We start from the raw sequence: 25,718 nt of genomic DNA on the forward strand, positions 1-25,718 counted from the left end.
AAAATCTGATTCATATATCCTATATTATATTTGGAAGACCATATTGAGAATTTGGGAGAACCAACTTATATTTCTAATCAGAGGATACTGGCAGGTATCTTTAATGAAAGGAGTGAAAGAAATTTCAGCTTTTGTGATGCTAAATAGACTATACAAGTTTAAAGTCATGCCATTTGTTATGAATATGTGCCAGCCTCATTTCAAAGCCTAACCACTAGAGTCATTTCAGGATTATCCAACTGTATGGTGTGCTTTGACGATCTGGTGACTTTTAGTCACACATGAAAAGAACATTTGGAGCATCTATGAGAATTGCGCGATCAACTTTGGGAGGCAGGCTTGGTATCAAACCTGGCTAAGAGTGAGCTTGCAAAAGCCCAAGTCAGGTTCCTGGGCTATTCTATTACACATGGACAAATGGTCCCATGGGGTGTGAAAATAGAGGTTTCTGGGGAGTTTCCCACACCATTGATGAATAGGGAAGTATTACAATTCCTGGGACTGAGTGGTTTTTATTTAATTTTGTACCAAATTTTAGCAGTGTGGTTGCTCCACTGACTGACCAGTTGAAGACGTGCAGAAATTTTCAGTGGGTGGTGAGCTTTCAGAAGGCATTTGAGAGGCTGAAAGCTGTGTTAACCACTGCTCCAGTGTCAGCCACATCTAATTACGCACTGCCATTGAAAGTAGCTTTCGATGTCAGTGATGTGGGTGTCTGTGCTATACTCTCGCAAAAAGATGACGAGAAGAAAGAAATTCTTATTGGGTATTATTCTAGAAAACTGAATAATCATCAACAGAGATACTCCACAGTTGAGAAGGAGACCTTGAGTTTGTTATTTGCTTTACAACATTTCAACATTGCGAGTAATGTGTCTGAGACAATTGTACATACTGGTTGTAACCTGTTAAAGCTGTTAGGAAAATTTAAGGATAAAAATACCAGACTGTTTAGTTGGAGCTTATTATTCCAGCCATTCAATTTGAAAATTATACACATGGCAGAAAGAAAAACATAATTGCTGATGTGTTATCACAAATGAGGTCATAATGACAAAACCAATTTCTCTTCACCTTCTCTTTCAAGTACACCATGATTTCAGTTTGGTCTTGGAAATAATGCACAGAAAAGAAAATTCAGTCTTTTCCCAAATGGCAGGATAGACTGTGGCTGTCTTGGGAGCTAAAATTTGTGGGATTCGAATGAGCCTGGATGAGTTATTATAGTGTTTCTTGAGGTAGGTACATTGTGCATCTATTGTACATTCTTGGCGAAGGGAATGAAAGTTGAAGGTGGTGGATGGGATGTTATTTATGCGCTTGCTTTGTCTTGGATGGAACTTCTTTGAGTGTTGTCGGAACTGCACTAATCCAAGCAAGTGGGGAGTATTCCATCACATTCCTGACTTGTGCCTTGTAGAAGATGCACCGACTTTGGGAAGTCAGGAAGTGAGTTACTTGCTGCAGAATTTCCAGCCTTTGACTTACTCTTATGGTCAAAATATTTTTATGGCCAGTCCAGTGCAGTGTTTGGATAATGGTAGTCCCCAGGATTTTGATAGTCAATTCCATGTGGAAATTTTCTTGAATTCTGGGGGAGATTATTGGACTCTCTCTTGTTGGGGTTGATTATTGCCTGGCACTTGTGTGATAGAACATAGAACAGTACAGCACAGAACAGGCCCTTCAGCCCACAATGTTGTGCCGACCATTGATCCTCATGTATGCACCCTCAAATTTCTGTGACCATATGCATGTCCAGCAGTCTCTTAAATGACCCCAATGACCTTGCTTCCACAACTGCTGCTGGCAACGCATTCCATGCTGTCATAACTCTCTGTGTAAAGAACCCACCTCTGACATCCCCTCTATACTTTCCACCAACCAGATGTGAATGAAATTTGCTACTTATCACTCTAAGACTGAATATTGTCCAAGTCTTGCTCCATACTGATGCAGACTTCTTCAATATATGCGATATTGTAATTGTTAACGAACAATGTGCTATCATCATGATGATGGAGGAAAAATCATGAAAGAAATAGTAGAGGATGATTGAGCCGAGAACACTACCCTGAACAACTCCTATATGATATCGGAATGGAAAAGATTGATCACCAATAAACACAATCATCTTCTTTTGCCATAGGTATAGAAGGGAATTGTTGATGAGAAATACACTGTCGGCGGGTCAGTGCTGAGGGAGCGCCGCGCTGTCGGCGGGTCAGTGCTGAGGGAGCGCCGCGCTGTCGGCGGGTCAGGATGAAAGTGTAGTGCCCTGTTGGAAATTGATGCCATGGGGATATGGTAAAATTGAACTGCTGTGAATTCAAGACACTGTTCTCACAACAAAGGGTTCTGCTCCACAACAGTGTGGATTCCAGATAGCAATATAACCTGATGTGGAGATCATTCTGGAAATAAAGAGTTTAGTGGATATGCAGATAAGCCACTGAGACAAGTTGTGATGTGAGTGGGACCTCAGTAGCCGTGTGATAGAGATTCTGCTAGAAGGTAGAAATTAGAGCTGCTGTAGGCTGATTGTACATCTTGTTAATATATATTGTTTAACAAAGCAGCTGGAGGTCTGATCTGAGCTTACCTGAAGAACAGTTGAAGCCATACTGAAGAAATCTCCATACTCTTCCATTGAATGACGCTCCGCATCGGAAGCTTTGCTCATCTGAAGTACCTTTCACACACTTCGTATATAGTTCAATGTTGAACATCACAGAGTTCAGAATTTCCTCTTCTTTTGTATTAGCATGCATCAAAAACTGTCAATGAGGAGATTACAGGGCATGGCCACACTCTGCACCAAACATAATAAAGCTGAACCTGATCCAGCAACAGTGTGAACGTAGAAGTAACATCCTAAGGCACATCACACAGGTATCACGAACAAAACAAACACTGTAGTTAAAAAAGGAAATGCTTGGAAGGATGACACATAGTTCAGTCAGAAATGTAGATTTTAAGAAGAGTTATACATGAAGAATGACCAAATTGTTATGGTACTGAATGAAGCTGATCAGTCCATTGTTTCTGCGCAAAGTTTGTAAGTATTTTGGCTTAATGCCAATCTCTTGCCTTTCCCCGTAACTTTATACATTGTTTCTATTTAAATAAGCATCTAATGCACTTTTAAATGTCTCAAATGAAACTGCTTCCAACACACTTTGCCTTCCAAACCCTATCTACTCGCAGTGTGAATTTTGTTAAATCACCTCATATTTCCTTTATTGGCAAAATATATGTAAACTGTTCCCTCTCGTGCTTGATCCTTTAGAGAGGGATTAGTTCTTCCAGACTCCACATGATTTCCAGTACTCACTCTTCTGCTCTCCAAGGAATACAGTCCAAACTGCTCCAAGCCGTCCCTGTAATAGAGAAAAACACGTACCCCTAAATCAACGAGCCCACTGAGAGTCTGACGGACAGCTTTAGGCATGGGATTCCAGAGCTTGGCAATAAAATACCTGAAGACAGAACCACTGATGGTGGAGGAATGGAAACCTCAAAGGGTTGTCGGTTTGGAGGAGGTTGTGAAGAAATGAAGGTTGAAGCCATGGAGTTATTTTGAAAACTAAACCCAAACAATGATGAATGCTGGAAATCAGAAACAAAATCAGAATTTGCTAGAAAAGCTCAGCAGGTCCGGCAGCTTTTGTGCAGAGAAAGCAGAGTTAACATTTTGGGGTGAGTAACCCTTCCTCTGATCCTTCTACAACAACCAACCTATTGTCAGCCACTAGTGGTCCTCATTAGCAGCTACTGATTCCTCCAGGCTGACCTTGACCCATCCTTTTGTCTGCCCAGCTGGTATTCTTTCTGTGGGCTCTTTCCCACCTATATACTCCTCCCCATCTCCCATCCCACCTTCAGCATATGTACCAACCTTTTCCTAGCTACGGACACGGGACCCAAAACATTAACTCGGCTTTATCTTCACAGATATTGCCAGACCTGCTGAGTTTTTTCAGCAATTTCTGTTTTTGTTGGAGGAAGAATTTCAAACAATTTGTCACCATGAGCCAGTGTAGGTTAATGCCAACTGGGATGATGGTGAATGAGATGTGAAACAAAAGGAAGTGTGGATTAAGATATTGCTTAAAATGTTAAATGTTAAGTGAACTGTGATTCTGATGTGTGCTTTGTGCTGTTAATCTTTTGTAGACAAAGAATCGAGCAGTGTAAGCCACAACCTCTCCAGTGGAACCAGTTACTACAGCTGTGTCAGCCAGGTCACTGTCGGTAAGTATCGTTACAATCCCGATGGGAGGAATGTTTTGGAATTCAAGCCTCACTTCTCCATAAGTCATCATAAATAAATAATTATAAATAACCTGGATTAATCTCTCCTATCAACCAAACAGGTCATACCTACTACCACCATTCTGCCTCCATAGCTCCCCCTTCTCTTTATCTGCCAATGCTCCCCCCGACATCCAGCCCTGAAGAAGTGTAATGCCCAAAATGTTGGCTGCTCCTTTCCTCCAGATGCTGCTCGGCCTGCTGTGTTCTTCCAGCCTCTGTTTGTCCACCTGGGATTCCAGCATCTGCAGTATTTTTTTGTCTTCAATCATAAATATGAAAGTGACCAAATTAATCACTAAGATAGTTAATGAATGTGTCTGATTTTGACCATCATCTGCGATAAAAGGAACTCCCAATAAGATTCATCAATAAATAGGATCACAAAAGTTATTGTAATAAATGTTCTAAAATGCATTATTAAATTTACAGACTACAGACTTAAACAAAATCCCATTTAAACTCAGAAGGTCAGTGGAACGAAAAACAAAGTGAATGCTTCACGTCCAGTGTGACATTTTCAGAACTTTCGACAGTCCTGCAGATGAGTCATGTTGGACTCAAAACTTTGATTCTGTTCCTCTCTTCACCGGTTCTGTTTCTCCAGCATTTCCTGCTTTTATTTCAGATTTCCAGTATCAACAGTTGCTTGCTTTTATCCAAAAGTTGGACAGTTGTTTTTAAAATGCAAAGACACCTGGTGCCAACTGGTCTCACAAGAAAATCAAGCCCAGCTTCTCTGAAAGTTGCATTCCTTTGTGTAAGCAGAGTAAACACTACACTGTTCCATGTTTCCTTCAAATAATTTAATACGAGCTGTATTCCAGGTCTTCATTTTCCAAATAAAATATATGCAGTCATTACAGTGTGAAGAGTCATCAGGCAGATCAATAAATTCAAGCTGATATTCTGCCATTCAATGCAGCAGTGACTATAACAAACTAAATAGAAAAAGACATCTAGTTGAATACAAATCCTTTATAACACCAGATTATAAACACTCCTTCAAAGAATTATTTTTCCTTGTTAATGAGTCTCGTTAGATACCATGCTAGTATGAGTCAAAACAAAGTCTCTTTAAATTCCCCTGACTCAGCACACATAAATACACATGTATATGCATGCAGATGCACACACACACATACACAGACGCACAGGTACACAAAAGCTTGAACACGCTGCTAAAGGAACATTATATCCTACTCCATCCCCTCTCTCTTATTTGTCATATTACTACACTTTGGGAGGAAATCAAACATCACAAAGCTTCCCCCCGCCCCAGACAAGGTGAAATTGATTTCTTTCATCACTTACACTGAAGCAATGTTGGCACATTCATAAATGAGTGATGAAAGTTGCTCGACACATTGGGACAATTAGCGGATTTCTTTTCAGTGTTTGCGTACTCTACTTGCCAAAGAAAAATACTTCTGGTTAGATTTGATTCCTCAGTTCAGCAACACATGCTAAATAATCCTGAGTGTGTTTAATAGCGACACTAACAAGCAATTTCAATTAAAATCAGTCAGACTTGTATTCGAGCTCATAGTTTGCTCTGTCTATTGGGGACATATGTTCATAAAGAGGGACTCATTGTCTACACACAGAATGTGTCCATGCCTTCCAGACTTTGAGTTACCCAGCAGCTTAGAGAGCCTAAGATAACAAAGTGTGGATCTGGATGAACACAGCAGGCCAAGCAGCATCTCAGGAGCACAAAAGCTGACGTTTCGGGCCTAGACGCTTGGAGAGCCTATTGCTTCTCACTGAGTTCATCATACCAACAACTCAGTCAGCCCATATAAACTTGTTAACCAATCAGCCCTCCTTTCTCCTGTTGTATAAGTTATGGTGATCATTTTAAATTTGGCATTATTACATTTGCTATGATCAGGACAAAGATGAAAAGCCTTGATAACATTTTTCCCTTTCCAGCAAGATTGAGTCATTGTTTTTGTTTGAGAATTTCCCAATCTTTTTTATTATGGTTCTATTTTCAAGCTTGGATTGATAATCACTCAAGTTAGTAACAAAGAAAATGATCTCTTTACCAGGGCGTAGAAAGGAATAATCTGTCTTTTTATGAAGTAAGGAGTAAAAGTAACTGGGTTATCTGAGGCCCACTTGTCCCAAACCAACAATTTTCCCAAGCAAGTAAAACCATAATGTCACTGTATACATTCAAAGAACTGCCTCTACAGGGAAAGGTTATGTTTTTATTTCAATTCAGTTGCTTCTATTGAAACTCTGAATTCTTCAAAGAGTTGGTACTTGGATTCTCAAGGGGCTTGGCAAACTCAGCTGGCTGGAGGTTGGTTTGCAAAGCAGCTTGACGCCAATAGTACAAGTTCAGTTCCTGTGCTGGCTGAGCTTACAATGAAGGTCCCACCTTCTCAACCTCAGCTCTTACTAGAGGCGTAGTCAACCTCAGGTTAAACTCACCACCAGCCATCTCGCTGTAACGATAGTGTAGCCGTTTGAGACGATGGCCACATTACTGAGATTCTGTGCCTGCACAACATTCACTGGCATCAATGCAGAAATAACCTGATAAAAGTGGAGTTCAAAACTAGGGGGCATGCTTCTCTCACCTTAAAAGTAAGTTTTAAAAAGGACATGTTGAGCAACATTTTTTACACAGAGAGTGGTTTGTGTGCGGAATGAACTGCCAGAGGAAGCAGTGGATGTGGGTACACTTACAACATTTAACAGACGTTTGGATAAGTACACGAATAGGAAAGTTTGGAGGTTTAGGGGCCAAATACAGGCAAGTGGGACTGGTTTAGCTTGGGAACATGGTCAGCATGGACTTGTTGGACTGAAGGGTCCGTTTCCATGCTGTGTGACTCTATGACTCTAAAGCTGTATCACATGATGGAAGAGTTTATTAGGGTCGATGTGGAGACCGTGTGTCCATTTGGGTGGGATTTCCACAGCTTCAATCAGTTCCAACTTCCTTACCTGAATAGGTACCAAGGAAATTTTAGACAGAAAAAGCCAAGTCTGGCTCCTGGGTAAATCCACAACTGGTTTCCCGGTCACTCGCCGTGACCTCCCTTAAACGCTCTACACTCCCCTCCACGCAGCATGACTCCCCCTCCCGAAATTGACTTAATTCGACTTGCTGTCCAATCAGATCTGACTAATCCTTATCAATCTAACATGAATAGCCTCTAACCTGACATCGCCTCATGACCCAACTTACCCCAACTCCTCTGCCCATTACCTCATTCTTCTACCATTCCTTAATGTTGAACATTTAAACACATTAATGATAAGGTCCTGGGGAATGTTGTTGAACAAAGAGATCTTGGACTGCAGGGTTCATAGTTCCTTGAAAGTGGAGTCGCAGGTAGCTAGGATAATGAAGAAGGCGTTTGGGATGCTTGCCTTTATTGGTCAGTGCATTGAGTAGTGGAGTTGGAAAGTCATTTTTTGGACATTAGTTAGGCCACAGTTAGAATACTGAGTGCAGTTCTGTTCTCCTTGCTATAGGAAGGATATTGTGAAACTTGAAGGGGTTCATAAAAGATTTACAAGGATGTTGCCAGGGTTGGAGTGTTTGAGCTATAGGGAGAGGCTAAGTAGGCTGGGGCTATTTTCCCTGGACAGCCAGAGGCTGAGGGGTGACCTTATAGAGGTTTATAAAATCATGAGGGACGTGAATAGGGTAAGTAGACAAGGTTCTCTCACCCGGGTGGAGGTGGGAATCCAAAACTGGACAGCATAAGTTTAAGATGAGAGGGGAATGCTTTAAAAGGGACCTAAGGGGTGACGTTTTCATGCAGCATGTATGGAATGAGCTGCCAGAGGAAGTGGTGGAGGCTGGTACAATTACAACATTTCAAACGGATCTGGATTGGTATATGAATAGGAAGGGTTTAGAGGGATATGGGCCAAATGCTGGCAAATGAGACTAGATTTATTTGGAATATCTGGTTGGATGAGTTGGACTGAAGGATCTGTTTCCGTGCTGTATGCCTCTATGACTCGATAAGTCTATATCTTACAGCAGATAGTGCCCTAAGAAAGAAAGGTTGGGGGGGGGGGGGCGGTGCAGTGTGGTGATTGGGAGTCATTAGTGCTGATTCACTCTGCAGCTCTGTGTGCATTCCTGTGTTTTGTTAGTCTCTCTGTACAAAGATTGTGCACTGGACGTCTGACCTTTATAAACCTATCCAGGTCAATGGGTAGTGTTCTGTTTAATCAGCATCAGATGCAGCAGCGGCAGTGCTGATCGGAAGAGTCGGGCTGTATCCTCAATGCTCTGCAGTACTGACACTTTGGACATGGGGACATCCTCCTCAACCAGAAACAGGTCCAAATCCCTCCTGAAGGAATTCAGTGATTAAAAATTCACCATAAAAGATGTCAGCCTCTTCGAGTCTCAGTTGTTGTTGGAACAAAACAACTGCTGACATCTTCTCTAGGAGGTCACATTAAGGGAAAAGTAGTGATGTAGTAATGCTATACCTAGAATAGTAATTCAGAGACCCTGGCAAATATTCTGAGGGGATCGGTTCAAATCTCACTACAGCCCCTAGTGAAACATAAATTTCACAAATGCCTACACAGAAAAAAATCTACCACCTTTACCTGGTCTGGCCTACATATAATTCCAGACCCAACTCAGTGGTTTGACTCCTAACTGCCCTCTGAAATGGCCCAGTGAGTGGCTTTGCTCAAGAGCAGCAAATGTTGGTCTTAACGCAATCTCCACATCATATCAAAGAATAATAAAGGAAATTAAGATCACTTTTTTGCACAACTTCTAATTATGACTCCCTGATATTCCCTCATTTATTTAATTTTAATGAACTATTGACTACAATGTGATCATTTTCCTTCAACTAACTTTATAATTGTCTGGAAATTAACTGTGGTTGCGATGTAAATTGAAGCCCTCTCATATATTGAGGAAAGTATTATAAGACAAAGAATTGCAGATGCTGAAGATCTGAAAGAAAAACAAATAACTGGAGAAACTCAGTATGTCTGGTAGCATCTGTGATGAGAGGAAGAGTTAAAGTTTTGAGTCCAGTGATTATTCATTAGAACTTCTTCTGTTTTGAAGAAGAGTCACTGGACACAAAAAGTTAACTCTGTTTCCCTCTCCACAGAGGCTGCCAGAACTGCTGAGATTCTCCAGCAATTTCATTATGTTTTTATAGAGTCATAGAGCTGTACAGCACGGAAACAGACCCTTTGGCCCATCTTGTCCATGGCAACCAGATATCCTAAATTAATCTAGTCCTATTTGCCAGCATTTGGCCCATATCCCTCTATACCGTTTCTGTTCATGTACCCATCCAGATAGCCTTTAAATGTTGCAATTGTACTTATTTCCACCACTTCATCTAGCAGCTCATTCCATATGTGCACCACCTTTTACATGAAAGAATTGCCTTTTAAATCTTTCCACTCTCACCTTAAACCTATGCCCTCTTGTTCTCGACTCCCCTAGCATGGGGAAAAAAACTTTGGCTATTCACTGTATCCATTGCCTGTCATGATTTTATAAACCTCTATAAGGTTAACACTCAATGTCAGATGCTTCAGGGAAAATAGCCCCAGCCTGTCCCTATAGTTCAAAACCTCCAACCACAGCAAAATCCTTTCTGCACTCTTTCAAGTTTAAAACACCTTTCTTACAGCAGGGAGACCAGAATTGAATGTTTTGAGGAATATGTTATCTTACCAGATTAATATTTATCAATATTGTAGTATTTGAATTTGAAATTTGTGCCGTTATTGTTTTCTCTGTTTTTGGTAGTGTGTTTGCACAGAGGTTTGAGAGTTCAGGAGCCCATTTTCAGTGGAAATTTGTTTCTGTCTGACAATGCTGCACCTCCACTAGATGGTGGTGTTAGATTTGCAATGTGTACAGATGGTCTACATGTGCAGTTTGTGTATACAATCACACTGAAGTGAAATAGGATGTAAGCGTTCAGACACTCAGCACTCCTAGATTCATAGTTTCTAGCTTCTGACTGACCACTCAAAGTGGCCGAACCATGGCAAACATTCTGGCCATTAACTCACAGGTGGCACGTATTTACTCAGCTACAAGATGGAGAAAAGAGCAAACAAAGAAGATATAAAGTTTCCATAAACATTGCACTGTACAGAGGGAAATATGCATTCTCCAAATCACTATCACTTTTCTACCGGTTTCATAACAGGTGGAAAAGGTGGAGGTCATTCAGCCCTCTAACCTACTCTATTTGACTAAATCACAGCTGATCGACATCCAATTTCTTTTTACCCTCCTGGTTCCATAATCCTTAACCCCTTACCCAACAAAAATTTATCAGTCTCAGCTTTGAAATTTGCAATTGGATCCTATCTCAACAGTGTGTCTTTAGCCAAGTGGAGTTCCAGATTTCCATTCCCCTCTCTGTGGAGAACTGTTTCCTGAATTCATTCCTTGAATGACCCAGTTCTGAGTTTAGGGTTTTGCTACTCGAAAAGAATCCCAAAGACTGGAAGAACTGTGTTCTTTCCCTATCCTATCAACCCTTTTCACCAGCTTCATCTGCTCAATTCCAGCATGCCTTAATTTCTAAGCTCAAGGGAATCTTTTCTTTCAAAGGAGGGCGAGATCAATGGAGACATAGCAAGAACTACAGATGCTGGAGTCAGAGATAATGCAGCGTGGAGCTGGAGGAACTCAGCAGGTCAGGCAGCATCAGAGGAGCAGGAAAGTTGATGTTTTTGGTCAGGACTCTTCATCAGAACTGAAATCTGTGGAATTCATTATTGCAGAGGGCTGTCGAGGTTGGAACATTAAGTATGTTCAAGACTGGGATCAACAGATTTTTCAGCCATGATCTCATTGAATGGCAGAGCATATTTGATGGGCTGAATGGCTTACTTCTGCTTCTATAATACAGTCTTATGAATATAAAGCCTAGGTTTGCAACTTGTTCTCAAAATTAAACACTTCTTGTTCTGGGATCATTATACCCCCAAGATCAATTTGGCTACTTTGGGGGCAAAATGAAACTAGAGAGAGTGAAAAAATTAAACAAGAACAATAGAGGAGGAACAATCTACTCTCAGATACAAAATTAAATTGTTATTACTTTTAAAATAATTAGTCTTTTTGACAAATCCATAAGACCTGTGAGAGGTGTCTCCCTCTGCCACAGTCAGTCTTACCTGGCCCAGAGCTATGTCCAAACAGGTTAATTTTAAATATCTTTTTCAACAAATGTGTTTTTAAATAAGGAGGATTACAGAAAATACTTATTCATTATAGACTTAACCTATGACTAAATAATCTTTTCCCATTTTCCTCCTTGCTCAAAACCTGACCCAATTTCTAGAATAGCACATATTGTAGAAAGCAAATGGATGATTAATTATATTAACAGCACAATGTTCCCTGGCCTGTTTGCATCCTGTAAAAGTATGTTAGTTGCATTTTTTAAGTAATGGGATTTTTAACCGGAAATGAGGGAAAGTGTTTGTATTTCCATAGTGCCTATCAGTAATGCAGGATTTTAGGATGGAAAAATATGAAAGAAATGACAGGGAAGGAAAATTCAGGAGACACTATTAAAGTCTCCAGCACAGACACAAATAGAACAGAGTGATTGGAAAATGTTAGTAATCAAACACTGGAAAAATGAATGAAAGTGAGAAGAGGGAAGATTAATACAGGACTGAAGGTGTTATATGTGAATGCACACAGTATAAGGAATAAGGTAAATGAGCTTGTGGCGCAGATCGAAACTGGCAGGTAAGATATGGTTGGCATCATGGAGACGTGGCTGCAAGGGGACCAGGATTGGGAACTGAATATCCGAGGATATACATCGTATCGAAAAGATACGCAGGTGGGCCGAGGGCATGGGGTTGCTTATTAGTGAGAAATGGAACTAAATCAATAGGAAGAAATGAAGTAGTGTCAGATGGTGTAGAATCTGTATGGGTAGAATTGAGGAACCGCAAAGGTGATAAAACATAGTTGGGATTGTGTACAGGCCTCCAAACAGTAGTCAGGAGCTGGGATGCAAGATACACCAGGAGATAGAAAAGGTGTGTGTAAGAAAGGCAAAATTACAGCGATCATGGGGGATTTCAATATGCAGGTGGACTGGGGAAATCATGTTGGTAGTGGATTGCAAGGAAAGGTGTTTGTGGAATGTCTACAAGAAGGCTTTTTGGAGCAGCTCGTGGTGGAGCCCAAAGGGAACAGGCAATACTAGATTTAGAGCTGTGCAATGAGGCAGACTTGATCAGGGAGCTTAAGATAAAGGAACCCTTAGGAGGCAGTGATCATAATATGATAGAATTTACTCTGCAATTTGAGAGGGAGAAGATAGAATCGGAGGTAACGGTATTACAGCTGAATAAAGGCGACTACTGGGGTATGAGGGTGGAGCTGGTCAGAATTGACTGGAAGAGGAGCCTAGCAGGAAAGACAATGGAACAGCAATGGCAGGATTTTCTGGGAGTAATTCAGGAGACGCAGCAGAAATTCACCCCTGGGATAAAGAAGCATTGTACAGGAAGGATAAGGCAACCATGGCTGACTAGGGAAGTCAGGGATAGTATAAAAGCGAAAGAGAAAGCATATAATGAGGTGAAGGGCAGAGAGAAACCAGAGGATTGGGAAGCTTACAAAGACCTACAGGGGGCAACAAAAAAATAAGGAGGAAGAAGATTAAATATGAGGGTAAGCTGGCCAGTAATATAAATGAAGACATAAGAGTTTCCTTACGTAATAAAGGGCAAAAGAGAGGCAGAAATGGACATTGGACCACTGGATAATAGTGGGGAACAATGAATTGGCTGAGGAACTGGATAATTACTTTGCGTCAGTCTTCACTGTGGAAGATGCAAATAATATCCTAAAAATTCAAGAGAGTCAAGGGGCAGAGCTGAGTATATTAATGATCTAGGTGAAGGAGCGGTGGCCATTCTGGCTACGTTTGCAGATGATACAAAGATCGGTGGAGGGACAGGTAGTATTGAGGAAGTGACAAGGCTGCAGAAGGATTTGGACAGGTTAGAAGAGTGGGCAAAGAAGTGGCAGATGGAGTACAATGTGGGAAAGTGTGAGGTTATTCACTTTGGTCAGAAGAATAAAAGCATGGACTGTTTTCTAAGTGGGGAGAAAATTCAGATGTCTGAAGTGCAAAGAGACTTGGGAGTTCTAGTCCAGGATTCTCTCAAGGTAAACTTGCAGGTTGAGTCAGTAGTCAGGAAGGCAAACGCAATGTTGGCATTTATTTTGAGAGGACTTGAATATAAAAGCAGGGATGTACTACTGAGGCTTCATAAGGCTCTGGTCAGGCCACTTGGGCATATTGTGTGCAGTTTTGGGCCCCATGTCTCAGGAAGGATGTACCGCCCTGGTCGGGTTCAGAGGAGGTTCATGAGAATGGTCCCAGGAATGGAAAGCTTAACATATGAGGAACATTTGAGGACTCTGGGACTATACTCAGTTTAGAAGGATGAAAGGGGTTCTAATTGAAGCATACAGAAAACTGAATGGCCTGGACAAAGTGGATTTTGGGAAGATGCTTCCATTGGTTGGAGAGTCTAGGACCCAAGGGCACAGCCTTCGAGTAAAGGGAAGACCTTTTAGAATGGAGATAAGAAGAAACTCCTTCAGCCAGAGAGTGGTGAATCTATGCGATTCACTGCAATAGAAGGCTGTGGAGGCCAAGTCATTGAGTACATTAAGACTGAGATAGATAGGCTCTTGATGATTAAGAGGATCAAGGGTTATAGGGAGAAAGCAGGAGAACGGGGTTGAGGAACTTATCAGCCATGATTGAGTCGCGCAGCAGACTCGATGGGCTGAATGGCCTAATTTCTTCTATATCTTATGGCCTTATGGTTTGAGTGCTTCAGAGCCAATGAAATGCTTTATAATTGTAGTTTAGGAGACGTGATGAGCTATTTACAAATAGTAAGTTCGCGCAAATAATGATGCAATATTAACAAGAACACTTTTTTTCCAGCAAGGCCTGGTGTATCTAAATGAACAGAGCTGAGAATAGAGAGAGAATGTAATTATTCAGAATGAACAGTGCAGGGCATTCAGAAAGAGAAAATTGTAAGTGTAAATGGAAAATAATGGAGAAGCTCAGCAGATCTGGCAGCAGCTTTTGGAGAGAGAATTTTTCATCAGACTCTCTGGTAACTCCCTGAATTCTGACAACAGACCATTACTCTGAAACATTAACTCTGTTTGTGCCTTCCTAGATGCTGCCAAACCTACTCAATTTCTCCAGCTGTTGCTGTTTTTGTTTCAGGTCTCCAGCATCCACAGTTTTTCTTAATTTATTTTATGCAGTGGGTTCATAAATAGAAAGTACGGACACAAACCGTGTCCTGTGGATAGATTTCACAGGTAATCAAGAAACATAATACTGCATTACTTGGTTACAAGTATCACATTAAACATATACCACAGTATTATATTTTAATGATGCATTGAATAGGGATCACCTTCCAATGTTGGAGACATTGAATTTTGCTTGTTTAGACAGCTGCAATGAAAAAATTAAACCGGGAAGATAAATGCATCACCGTGCGGGTGAAGTTGGGATCTGTGAGCTAAAGATGCACCTTTGTTTAAAAAGGGCAGTAAACATCCTGGGAACTACAGACTCATGACTCTGATTTTGGGTAAGTTGTTGGAGGTGATTTTGAACGATAGGATTTATATGCACTTGGAGTAGCAAGGAATGATTAGGGATATTCGGCATTGTTTTGTGCGAGGGAAATCATGTCTCACAAACTTGACTGGGTTTTTTTGTAGAAGCAACCAAAAAGATTGATGCAGGCAGAGCAGTAGACATATTTACTTTGATTATACAAAAGCCTTTGACAAGGTTCCACGTGGTAGGGGAGTGAGTAAAGTCATATCACATAGAATTCAGTGTGAGCTTGCCAATTGGATACATAGATGGCTTAATGCCAGGAAACTAGGGACTGGTGGTATAGGGAACACAGTGTGGAGCTGGAGGAACACAGCAGGCCAGGCATCATCAGAGGAGCAGGAAAGTTGACGTTTGGGTCGGGACCCTCTTTCAGAAATGTGTCCCAACCCGAAACGTGATCTTTCTTGCTCCTCTGATGCCGCCTGGCCTGCTGTGTTCCTCCAGCTCCACACTGTGTTATCTCTGACTCCAGCATCGGCAATTCTTACTATCTGAGTGGTGGTATGGGGTTGTTTCTCAGACTGGAGGCCCGTTACAGGAGGTATTCCACATGGATCAGTGTGGGGTCGGCTTTTATTTGTCATTTAAATAAATGATTGAGATGAGAATATAGGAGGCGTGCTTAGTAAGTTTGTAGACGACACCAAAATTGATGGTATAGTGGGGGATTGTGAAGAAAGCAACCTAAGCTTATGAAAAGATCTTGATTGATTGGACCAATGGACTGAGGGGTGGCAGATGGAATTTAATTTGGATAAATGAGAGATACTGGTAAAACAAACAAGATCAGAACTTATACAATAAAATAGGGGTTTAGGTAGTGTCGTAGAATGGAGAGATTGGGGTTCAGGTACGTAGGTCTTTGAAGTGCATGTAGACAAGGTGGTTAAGAAGACATTTGAAATGCTTGCCTTCGTTGCTCAGACCTTTGAGTATAGGAGTTGGGAAGTCATATTGAAGTTGGACAGGACATTGGTAAGGTCCCTTCTAGAGTATTGTGTCCAGTTCTGGTTGCCCTCTTAATGGAAGGATATTATCAAGCTGGAGAGGGTTCAGAAGAGATTTATCAGGATGTTGCTGTGAATGAAAGGTTTGAATTATAGGGAAAAGCTGGATAGGCTGGGACTATTTTCCACTGGAGCATAGAAGGTTGAAGTATGACCTTATAGAGGTTTAAAATCAAGTGGAGTACAGGCAAGGTGACTGGCAGGCGTCTTTTCCTTAGGGCGGGGTATTTTAAGTCTTGGGGGCATATTTTTAAGGCGAGAGGAGAAAAATTTAAAAAGATTATGAGGGGGTACATTTTTTATGCAGAGATTGGTTTATGTATGGAATGAACTGCCAGAGAAGTAGTAGATGCAAGTACATTTACAACATTTAAAAGACATTTGCGTGAGTACATTAACAGGAACGATTTGGAGGGAAATGGGCCAAACACAAACAATTGGGATTAGTTTGGTTTGGGAGCATGGTTGGCATGAATGGGTTTAACCAAAGGGTCTGTTTCCATACTGTATAACTCTGACTCTTATGAATCTACAACCTATGAGATGCCATATAAGTGCATGATGTTGTCACCAGGATCAAACTGCTCGCCAGATTGGGAATGAAAATGGCTGGTCAATATTTGTTGCTGTTAATATACTGAATGGAATTTGCAACACAAATGGTGCTGTGACTGGACTGTCCCACTTTGACTTCGATTTCTAAATCTGCAGGATTTGACAAGAAGTCTACCTTTCTCAGCACAATTTGCTGAAAATTGCCCAATAGAGGAATTTCACTATCAAATTGCATCTAACTCAAGGCAAGCTCCAAAAACATTACATTCATCCACTGATTAAATTAATCATCAATATGATTTTTAACTAGTTCCATGTTATTGACAACCTTCCAGAAGGTTGTAAAATTGAAGGCTTTCTTTGAGTGCCTGTAAATTAAAGCCTTGCTTTAAAATCTTGTAAGTATTGTTAGCGTTCTATCTGACGATAAAACTGGACAAGACAGATCCCAGAAAGGCATCTGGCTTGATACATCATAAAGTTTACTATTTTTCTATTTGTTTACTCTGGTGATCAATCACTGAACATATTCATAGGACACGGAGAGATAATAGAACTGCCGATGCTGGAGTCTGAGATAACGAGGTGTAGAGCGAGATGAACACAGCAGGCCAGACAGCACCAGAGGAGCAGGAAGGCTGACGTTTTGGATCTGGACCCTTCTTCAGAAATGAGGTGAAGGAAAGGGGTCTCTGAAATAAATAGAGAGAGGGGGAGATGATGATGGAAGGTGGATAAAGGAGCAGGTAGGTGGAGAGAAGACGGACAGGTCAAGGATTCGGGGATGGAGCCAGTAAAGGTGAGTGTAGGTAGGGAGTTGGGATGAGGGTTGGTCAGTTGAGGGAAGACAGACAGGTCAAGGAGGCGGAGATGAGGCAAGTAGGTAGGACATGGGGGTGGGTGTTGGTCAGTGAGGTAGGTGAGAGAAAAGACGGACAGGTCAAGGAGCTGAAGGCTGCACCACGTCGGGGAAACCAGGCGGAGGCTTGGAGACTGCTTTGTGGAACACCTGTGCTCGGTTAGTGACAAACGACTGCACCTCCCATCGTCAACCACTTCAACACCCCCTCCCACTCTTTGGACGACATTTCCATCCTGGGCCTCCTCCAGTACCACAATGATAAAGGCTGCAGGAACAGCACCTCCTATTTAGCTTGGGAACCCTGCACCCTAATAGTATCAATGTGGACTTCACAAGCTTCAAAATCTTCCCACTCCCGACCGCATCCCAAGACTAGCTCAGCTCTTCCTCGTCTCCTTGACCTGCCTGTCTTTTCTCCCACCTACCAGGTCCTATTTGAAATTGTCTCATGGCAATTATTAGAAATAAAGATTATACCCATTGTATTCTCAGCAACAACCTTTCAGATACTCAAACCTCAGTAGAAGCGTCACTCTGTTTCCAATTTAAACTTCATTCTTCAGTTGAATTGGCTGTACTTTTTTTTGTCTGGCAAACATTTGTACTTACTCAATGCTATCTTCTTTGGTTATTTTACATTCATGAAATGATTAACCAAACTGCTAACACATTCTCTTTTTAACACAAATTTTCTAAACTCCTCTTCCATGGCCTTCTGTTTCCGGAACTTTCTCCCACTTAGGACTTCTTTTCTCCTTCTCTGATTGTCGTGGAGACTGTTAATCTTAGAAGTCTTTCTCCCTGAATGATTTGTTTCTATCTAAAAGAAATTTGTACATTTCCTGTCCTTTTGGATTGTTCCACCATTCCAAAAGAACAAATGTCTACTTAAATGGTCCTGTATCACTGGATACATAACAGCAATGTCTTTTCTCTTTTTACTTGCTGTTTTCTGAAGCACTGGACTATTCACCCCAAAGGTTTTGAACAGTCTGATTTAACTGTAGGTAAAGACATTTCCAGACATCCTAGTATCACTCTCAGAATGCAAAAATGAAACTGATCCATTCCCCTCTTAACGCACACAATATAAAACTGAAATTAAACCTAAAGCTATACATGGCCCTGTCCATTTTAGAAACAAAGTTTCCAAATAATTATAAAAATATATCATGGCCCTCATCACAATACAAATCATTAAATCTACACCAAAAGTAACTTACGTAGTTCAATTAAACTTGAAAATGATTCCAATTAAATTAGAAAATGATTTTTAAAATTCATTTTGGGTTATTTAATATTAGGTTACTCACAGATGGCTGACTAAACACCAATTTTAAGTGATAATTTCATTTTCAGCTGTTAGTGACATAGAATGATTTCGGTGCAGAAAGAACTCACCTGGTATTAATAAAACTGCACTAGGTTACTGCTCTTAAATCTATCACAGAATATTTATTATGTGTTGGTTTCAAATCTCAAGTCTAACCTTGTGCTAGTTAACGGGAGATGGTGGTGTCCAAACTTTGAAATTCTGTCACCCGAAAGTACAAGGGCAGCAGATATATGGGAACAGCAATGATGATACTATGGCTTTGTATTTTGTCCTTTTTTTAAAAAAATGAACGAAGGATGAGACAGAGGCTCTGAGTGATCTGCTCAAAGCCAACAAGGTAAACAGCTTGTGAGGCCTTGGGTTTTTTTTAAAAAGCTAGAACAATAGAAGGAGCCTGAACAGGTGGGGTCAAGGGCCCACAGAATCAGGGTATTTAGTTTTAGCTTTCTGATGGGGTCTTGAAGCTGGATGTGGAATCTCTTAATCCTTTCTCTGTTAGAGCTGAAAGCTGGGGTTGTCTTCCTGCTGCGAGAATTGCATGTGAGACATTCTACTTTGCTGAATTTGCCTTTGGCAAGGGTCTGTTTATAGAATGTTACTATATTGCACAGTTAATTGAAGTTTTGTCTGTATTTTAAGTGTAGTATAAAAACAAAGTGTGTTTCCTTTAAAGTCGAGTAGTTTGACCAATTGAATTGCATTTGGAACGCAATGCCTTACGCTTACCTTTAAAATAAGAAAAAGTTAGGTACTAGGCTATCTTAATATATTTTGAGTAGGTTTGGTTCATAACACAGCAAAACCTTTAAGTTCCTCTCCAAACTGCACACCATCCTGATTGGGAACTATGTTGCCATTCCTTCAGTGTTGCTGCATCAAAATCCTGGTATTCCCTCCCCAATAGGTCCATGGATGTATTTAGACCACACGGATGACTGCAGTTTAAGAAGGCAGCTGTCCACCATCTTTCCTGGGGGAATTAGAGATGGGCAATAAATACTGATGTAAACAGCAATGCCCACATTCCTTGAAAGGATATAGAAAAAAATATAGTGGCATAGTGGTAATGCCATTGTACAGATGATCTAAGGGAGCATGGGTGCAAATTGAAAGCTTGTCTTTGTACTGGTGACTTTGAATCTATCATTGATTATTCTAAAAACCCATCTACTTCACTGACATCCTTTAAGGAAGGACATCCTTACCTAGTCTAGCGTACATGTGACTCCAGATACACAGCGATGTAGTTAACTCTGACCTACCCTCTGAAGTGGCCTAGCAAAGCACTGAGTTCAAGGATGGGCAATATGCTGGGACCACAGTGTTGTAGGCTTTGCAGGAGGGTGGGGTTTTTTTGTCTGGCTTGCTGGACCTGGCATTAGAATGTGGGTTGGAGGTTGGAAGGAGAGATGTGGGTTATTACAGAGAGCCATGTCCTTGCTAGCAATTCCCTTCAGCAAAACCCTCCACCTAATGTCCCCCAACCCACTAAAACTCTGGGATCTGGGTCTGTGATCCTGTGATGAATCTAGCTTTGGCAGCTAGTGGAGCACTTTCATAGAGTCATAGAATCCCTACAGCGTGGAAACAGGCCCTTCGGCCCAACAAGTCCACACCTAACCTCAGAGTATCCCACCCAGACCCATCCCCCTATAACCCACCTATACTACACCTCCATGAATACTACGGGCAATTTAGCATGGCCAATCCACCTACCCTGCACATCTTTGGACTGTGGGAGGAAACCGGAGCACCTGAGGAAACCCAGGCAGACACGGGGAGAATGTGCAGACTCCACACAGATAGTTGCCCGAGGCTGGAATCAAACGCGGGTCCCTGGCGCTGTGAGGCAGCACTGCTAACCACTGTGCCATCGTGCCACCCAATTTTGTTCTGCTTGATCAACACAGTTCAGGAACGATGTTAAGATCGTGGAGTGAGTGCAGAGGAAATTTACTGGAATTGGACCAGGGATAAGATACGTCAGTTCTGAGGAGAGACTGGAGACATTGAGGTTGGTCTTCTTTGACATGAGATTTAATTATAGCTTTTAAAAGAATTAATGAAATTGATTGCATTAATAAGGAGCAATAGTTTTTAATAGCAGAAGGTGCTGCATCGGGGGGCAGCAGCTTTAAGGTAATTGGCAAAACAACTAAAGGTTACATAATGAATTTGTTAAAGTGAAATGTGTAATCTAGCATACATTGGCTGAAAGGCAGATATATAGATGAATTTATACATAGTTGTTGTAATTAGGGATGGACTACCCTTAATAATGACATGCACATCCACCAGGATGAACACCATCAGACCTACTTTTTAAACAAGTGCCCATTAACCCTGAATCAATTTCCCACAGGCAGAATCTGTTCTACAAATTTATTATCCTGTCGCAATTTTTTAAAATCTATATTCCTTCTGCAGGATTTTGAATTATTCTTCCCGACTCCTGCTTTAATTGCTCATGTGAGACCGTTGACTTTCTTTAAACAAGACAATAATGAAACAAAATACTGTCAGTTGATGGAAATATATATCTAATTGAGCATCTTACCCTGATACTAGAAATAAATATAAAGGTAGATTGGAGTTGTATTACAATTGTCACAGACAGCAAGTGGACAGGAGATTGAGGTATCCAGATAGGGAAAGGGTGTGGCCAATGAAAACAGTCTTTCATTTTTTTTTAAAATGTCAAATAGAGAATAAAATTGACAGGTGAAAGAAATAGGAGAGAGAGAGAGAGAAAGATCTAGACAGACATTTATTGCCCAGTGAATTGTTTGTAAGGAAGTGGTGGTGATGAGATGCCTTCAGTCCATTTGGTGTAGGATCAATCGCAATGTCTTTAGGGAGGGAGTTGCAGGATTTTGAGCCAACAACACTGAATGAACAATGATATATTTCCATGTCAGGATGGTGAGTAACTTAGAAGGTAACTCGCAGGTGGTGGTGTTCTCATGTATCTGCTGTCTTTGCCCTTCTGGGTTGTAGTGGTCATGGTTTAGAAAGTGTAGTCTAAGGGGCCTTGATGAATTTCTGCTGTGCATCTTGTAGACAGTATACCCTGCTGGTACTGTATAATGGTGTTGGAGACAGGGAGTGGATATGCTGCCAGTCAGGCTGGTTGCTTTGCCCTGAATGGCTTCAAGCTTCTTGAGTGTTGTTGGAACTGCACTCATCCACGCAGGTGGAAAATATTCCATTCTATTCCTCACTTGCGCCTTGTAGGTGGTGGACAGCTTTTGGGAGACAGTAGGTGAGTTATTCATTGCAGGATTACTAGCCCCTGACCTGCCATTTGTAGCCACAGCATTTGTATGTCTGTTCCAGTTCAGTTTCTGGTCAATGGTAACCCCCAGGATGTTGATAGTAGGCAATTCAGTGACGGTGACACCATTGAATGTCCGGGGTGATTGTTAGATTGTCTCTGGTTGGAGATGGCCATTGTTTGGCATTTGTGTGGCATGAATATTACTTGCCACTTGTAAATCCAAGCCTTGTTTTTCTCCATGTCTTGCTGCATTTGAACATGGACTGCTTCAGTATCTGAGGACTCAGGAATGGTGCTGAACATTGTACAATCATTGATGAAAATCCCAACCTCTGATCTTAAGAGTGAAGGGAAGGTCATTGATGAAACAGCTGAAGATGTTTGGGCCTGGAACACTACCCTGATGAAATCCTGCAGAGATGCCCTGGAGCTGAGACAATTAACCTCCAACAACCTTAAGCTCTGAAATGATAATTGCTCATCGGAAGGCAGGCTCGACATCCAGTTAGGGATGTGGGTGGACTGTCAAAGCTGGAGGGTCAATAGAAGAGCTTCCAGGTTGCTCAGTCTGCCATGGCACCTAAGAGTGGGAGGAGGCTTTTCCAAATGGAGGCAGCATATCTCCACCATGTTAAATTTAAAATGCAAAATGACTTCTGAAGCAGGGCTACTAATGTGGGGCAGCCTCTATCTGTAGCAGCACCCAGGGAGGCAGATCCAGCATTAAGCATGCTGTGACCATTGGCAACCCCAGACCTACCATTCCAAAGGTGGCTAAACTGACACCCTCTCCCTTGCCACAGGGATCTGCAGGCAGCTCAGAATTCCCAGTCAACCTCCATCAACAAGTCTTAACAGAGATTAAATGGGAGAATTGTCTTACTTGCTAGTGGCATGAAGCTCCTGTTACAATCCCCGAAGAGATCAATAAGTTTTCTTAGTGACCCACTGAACAGAAAGCACGACAAGATTCCAAGTTCGAAGTCATTTACTGTAATAAAGTAAAAGTAGCCAGTTCTGAGGAAGTGTCACTGAACCTGAAGCATTAACTCTGCTTTCACTCCACAGATGTTGCCAGACCTGCTGAGTTTCTCCAGCTATTTCTTTTTTTGTTTCACACTAAAAGTAATGTTGTCTTTCCATACTGTAGGGATTCTATGATCTATGATCTGTGATCGTTTGGGCAGCATCGAATGCACCCAACTACAGAAAACAGAACCCTTATTAACATCTCAATGTGACATACTTTGCACAGAGTTTCAGGAAACAGTCTAAAGCAATTCCCAGCTTCCAACAGGCTCATACCTCCCTGTTTTATGGAGTCATATTGGCAAATGATTGTTAAAGGTTCTGTCCCTTAGTCCTTTGACAATTCCTGAACCAACTGTCAGCAATAAGGCTTACTCAGTGATTTCCTATTCCAGCTTCTCCAGGGAAAATCCTCCAGTGTCCCTAAATTGCTGTGGGTTCCATCTGGTTGACCAATGGACAAATCTTTTCCGCTATTCTGCCTGGTAGTTAACAGAAAATAGTCCTTTGCAGCAATTGTTGCTGCTCTCTATTACGCCCTCTTTCTCTCTGTTCCTTTTCAAAGTATTTGAGATAGCAATTCTGCCATCATAAGAACATCAGCTTCTGCATTTGTTTTCAGGCTTCAAAACTGACATTGTGCTTTTCAATAGCACATGAACTGAGACCTTAGTCTCCGTGGTAACCAAGCCAAACAGGTCTATTTTTGGGCTGAACTCATAGCAGTTCATATTACTTACTTCGTTTCTTCATTTTACTTTAAATTAAAAAAGACAGTCTTAAGGTAGGGCTGAATTTTCCTATATTCTCACTGAGTGTTATTTTCGGGGAGTTTCATGGAGGCTTTCCCACCTTGGCCTTTGGCAACTGTTCTCACACAATCTTTTGCTGCTCATCCCATTAGTTATGCTTTTGGGCTCCACGTTGACATTGAGAGTTGATTTCCCCGACATTTGCCATTGCCCACATTGTTCAAATGCCAAGAATATTTTGCCCATAATCATCATCTGGAACCACAAAATTGTCATACTCTGGATTAATCTGCCTCAGTTTCTGCCCCTGGCAGGGAACTAAAAATTTAACACTTCTTGTTTTTAAGTAACCTGTGTTGGGATCTATTGGGAAACCAATGTTGGAATATTCCAAAGTGAGTTTAAATTGTCTCAGTACCCCCATGATGTCTCACTTTAGCCAAAGATTGATTGTGAAGGAGGAAGGGAAGTTGTCTCATGTCACTTGTACAGTTTGGAAACTCAGAAGATGGAGAATGATGCTGCCAGACCTGCTGAGTTGCTCCAGTTTTTATTTCAGATTTTTGGCTTTGCAGGTATTTTGTTTTTATTTGAAAGACAATTCAAAGCCCTAAAGGCGGTCCGTGCCTACATAAGGCACCACATATTACTGGCTTAAGATCAATCTTGACCTGCACGTTATAGTGAAACAATGCTTAAAGGACAAGGGTTGAGAGGACTAAAATGTAATTAAATTTGTCTATTATGCATGGGTGTGCCCAAGGTAGCTGAACAAAATAAGAATGAGACCCATGAAAGCTATCTCATCTAATCAACTTGAATGAGACTCTTGAAAGAAACGGGCTGTGCTAATTTGTTGCCACCTACTGTATTGCAGTAGAACAGCTGTGAAAGACAATGCTGTTCCAATATTTGTCAGTGCATATTAGATCCTGTCACTTTAATCCACTCAAACTAGAATAATGTGGAGGTTAATCTTGCAAGGCGAACAAACCCATGTTGTGAGCGAAACATGCAATGTCCATTAACCGTGATTCTTTCATTGAAGTGAATGATTCCCTTCAGTCTCACAGGGTTGTTTCTCTTTCTAGGTTTTGACATAGCGGGACAACTAGCGATTGGTCTCTCTGGATGGTCAGTGCCCTTTCTTCAAGACAGCCCGCTGCCCTGCCGTCAACCCCAGTACACGTGTAAGGACTTTAAGCCACCTCTTTTCAAACCATTTGTTTCCCAGACTGACCAGTCAGCCCCTGCCTCTTGTCCAGCCTCGCTCTCCATCACGCCAGTGCTTTCTTACTACAGCAGCAGTCAAGAAACCCTCAGCCAAGAAACTGAAGGTAGGACAAGGAACAAGGTACTTCTCTGCAGTTTCCTTTTCGTTGTTGAAAGTGCATGGAGTCACACACTCAGCCCTCCATAGCAGCAGTGCTACCTACACCTGAGCCCACTACCTCCTAGAATGCTTAGGAACACCACCACTTCCCCTCCAAGCCACATGCCATCCTGATTGAGATCTATCGCCATTCCTTCACTGTCACTGAGTCAAATTCCAGGAGCTCTCTCCCCAACAGTGCAGTTCCTACACGACATGCATTATCACAGTTCAAGATGATAACTCACCACCACTTTAAGGGATGGGCAATAACTGCTGTCCCAGCCAATGACACCCACATCACATAATAATAATAATAATGTGAGAAATAAAACAGGAAAGCACAGCTTCAGTAGGTCCTCCAATAAATAACCATAGTTGTATACCTAGCTCCTTTAATTTAGTGAACTGTCCCAAGGCGTTCACAGGAGTATTGTCAGATAAAATGGAGTGTAAAGAGAGTTAAAAATAGGAGGTATGATCCATGCACTGGATTCAGGAGCGCCTTCTCCAGTTAATGAAATACACCAGT

At 41.5% G+C, this 25,718-nt stretch overlaps 1 protein-coding gene across 8 annotated transcripts in view; it reads left to right on the forward strand.

Moving 5' to 3' along the window:
• Positions 1 to 25,718, forward strand: part of LOC125460802 (anoctamin-4) — a 216,386-nt gene that overhangs the window by 12,196 nt on the left and 178,472 nt on the right. For all 8 annotated transcript variants that reach the window (XM_048548780.2, XM_048548779.2, XM_048548778.2 and 5 more), the window contains exons 2-3: positions 4,177 to 4,254; positions 24,906 to 25,151. In XM_048548780.2, the coding sequence (XP_048404737.1) occupies positions 4,177 to 4,254; positions 24,906 to 25,151 (324 nt within the window). The remainder of the gene's footprint in view (positions 1 to 4,176; positions 4,255 to 24,905; positions 25,152 to 25,718) is intronic.

The sequence above is a fragment of the Stegostoma tigrinum genome, chromosome 18 (assembly GCF_030684315.1).
Source record: "Stegostoma tigrinum isolate sSteTig4 chromosome 18, sSteTig4.hap1, whole genome shotgun sequence".
NCBI lineage: Eukaryota > Metazoa > Chordata > Chondrichthyes > Orectolobiformes > Stegostomatidae > Stegostoma > Stegostoma tigrinum.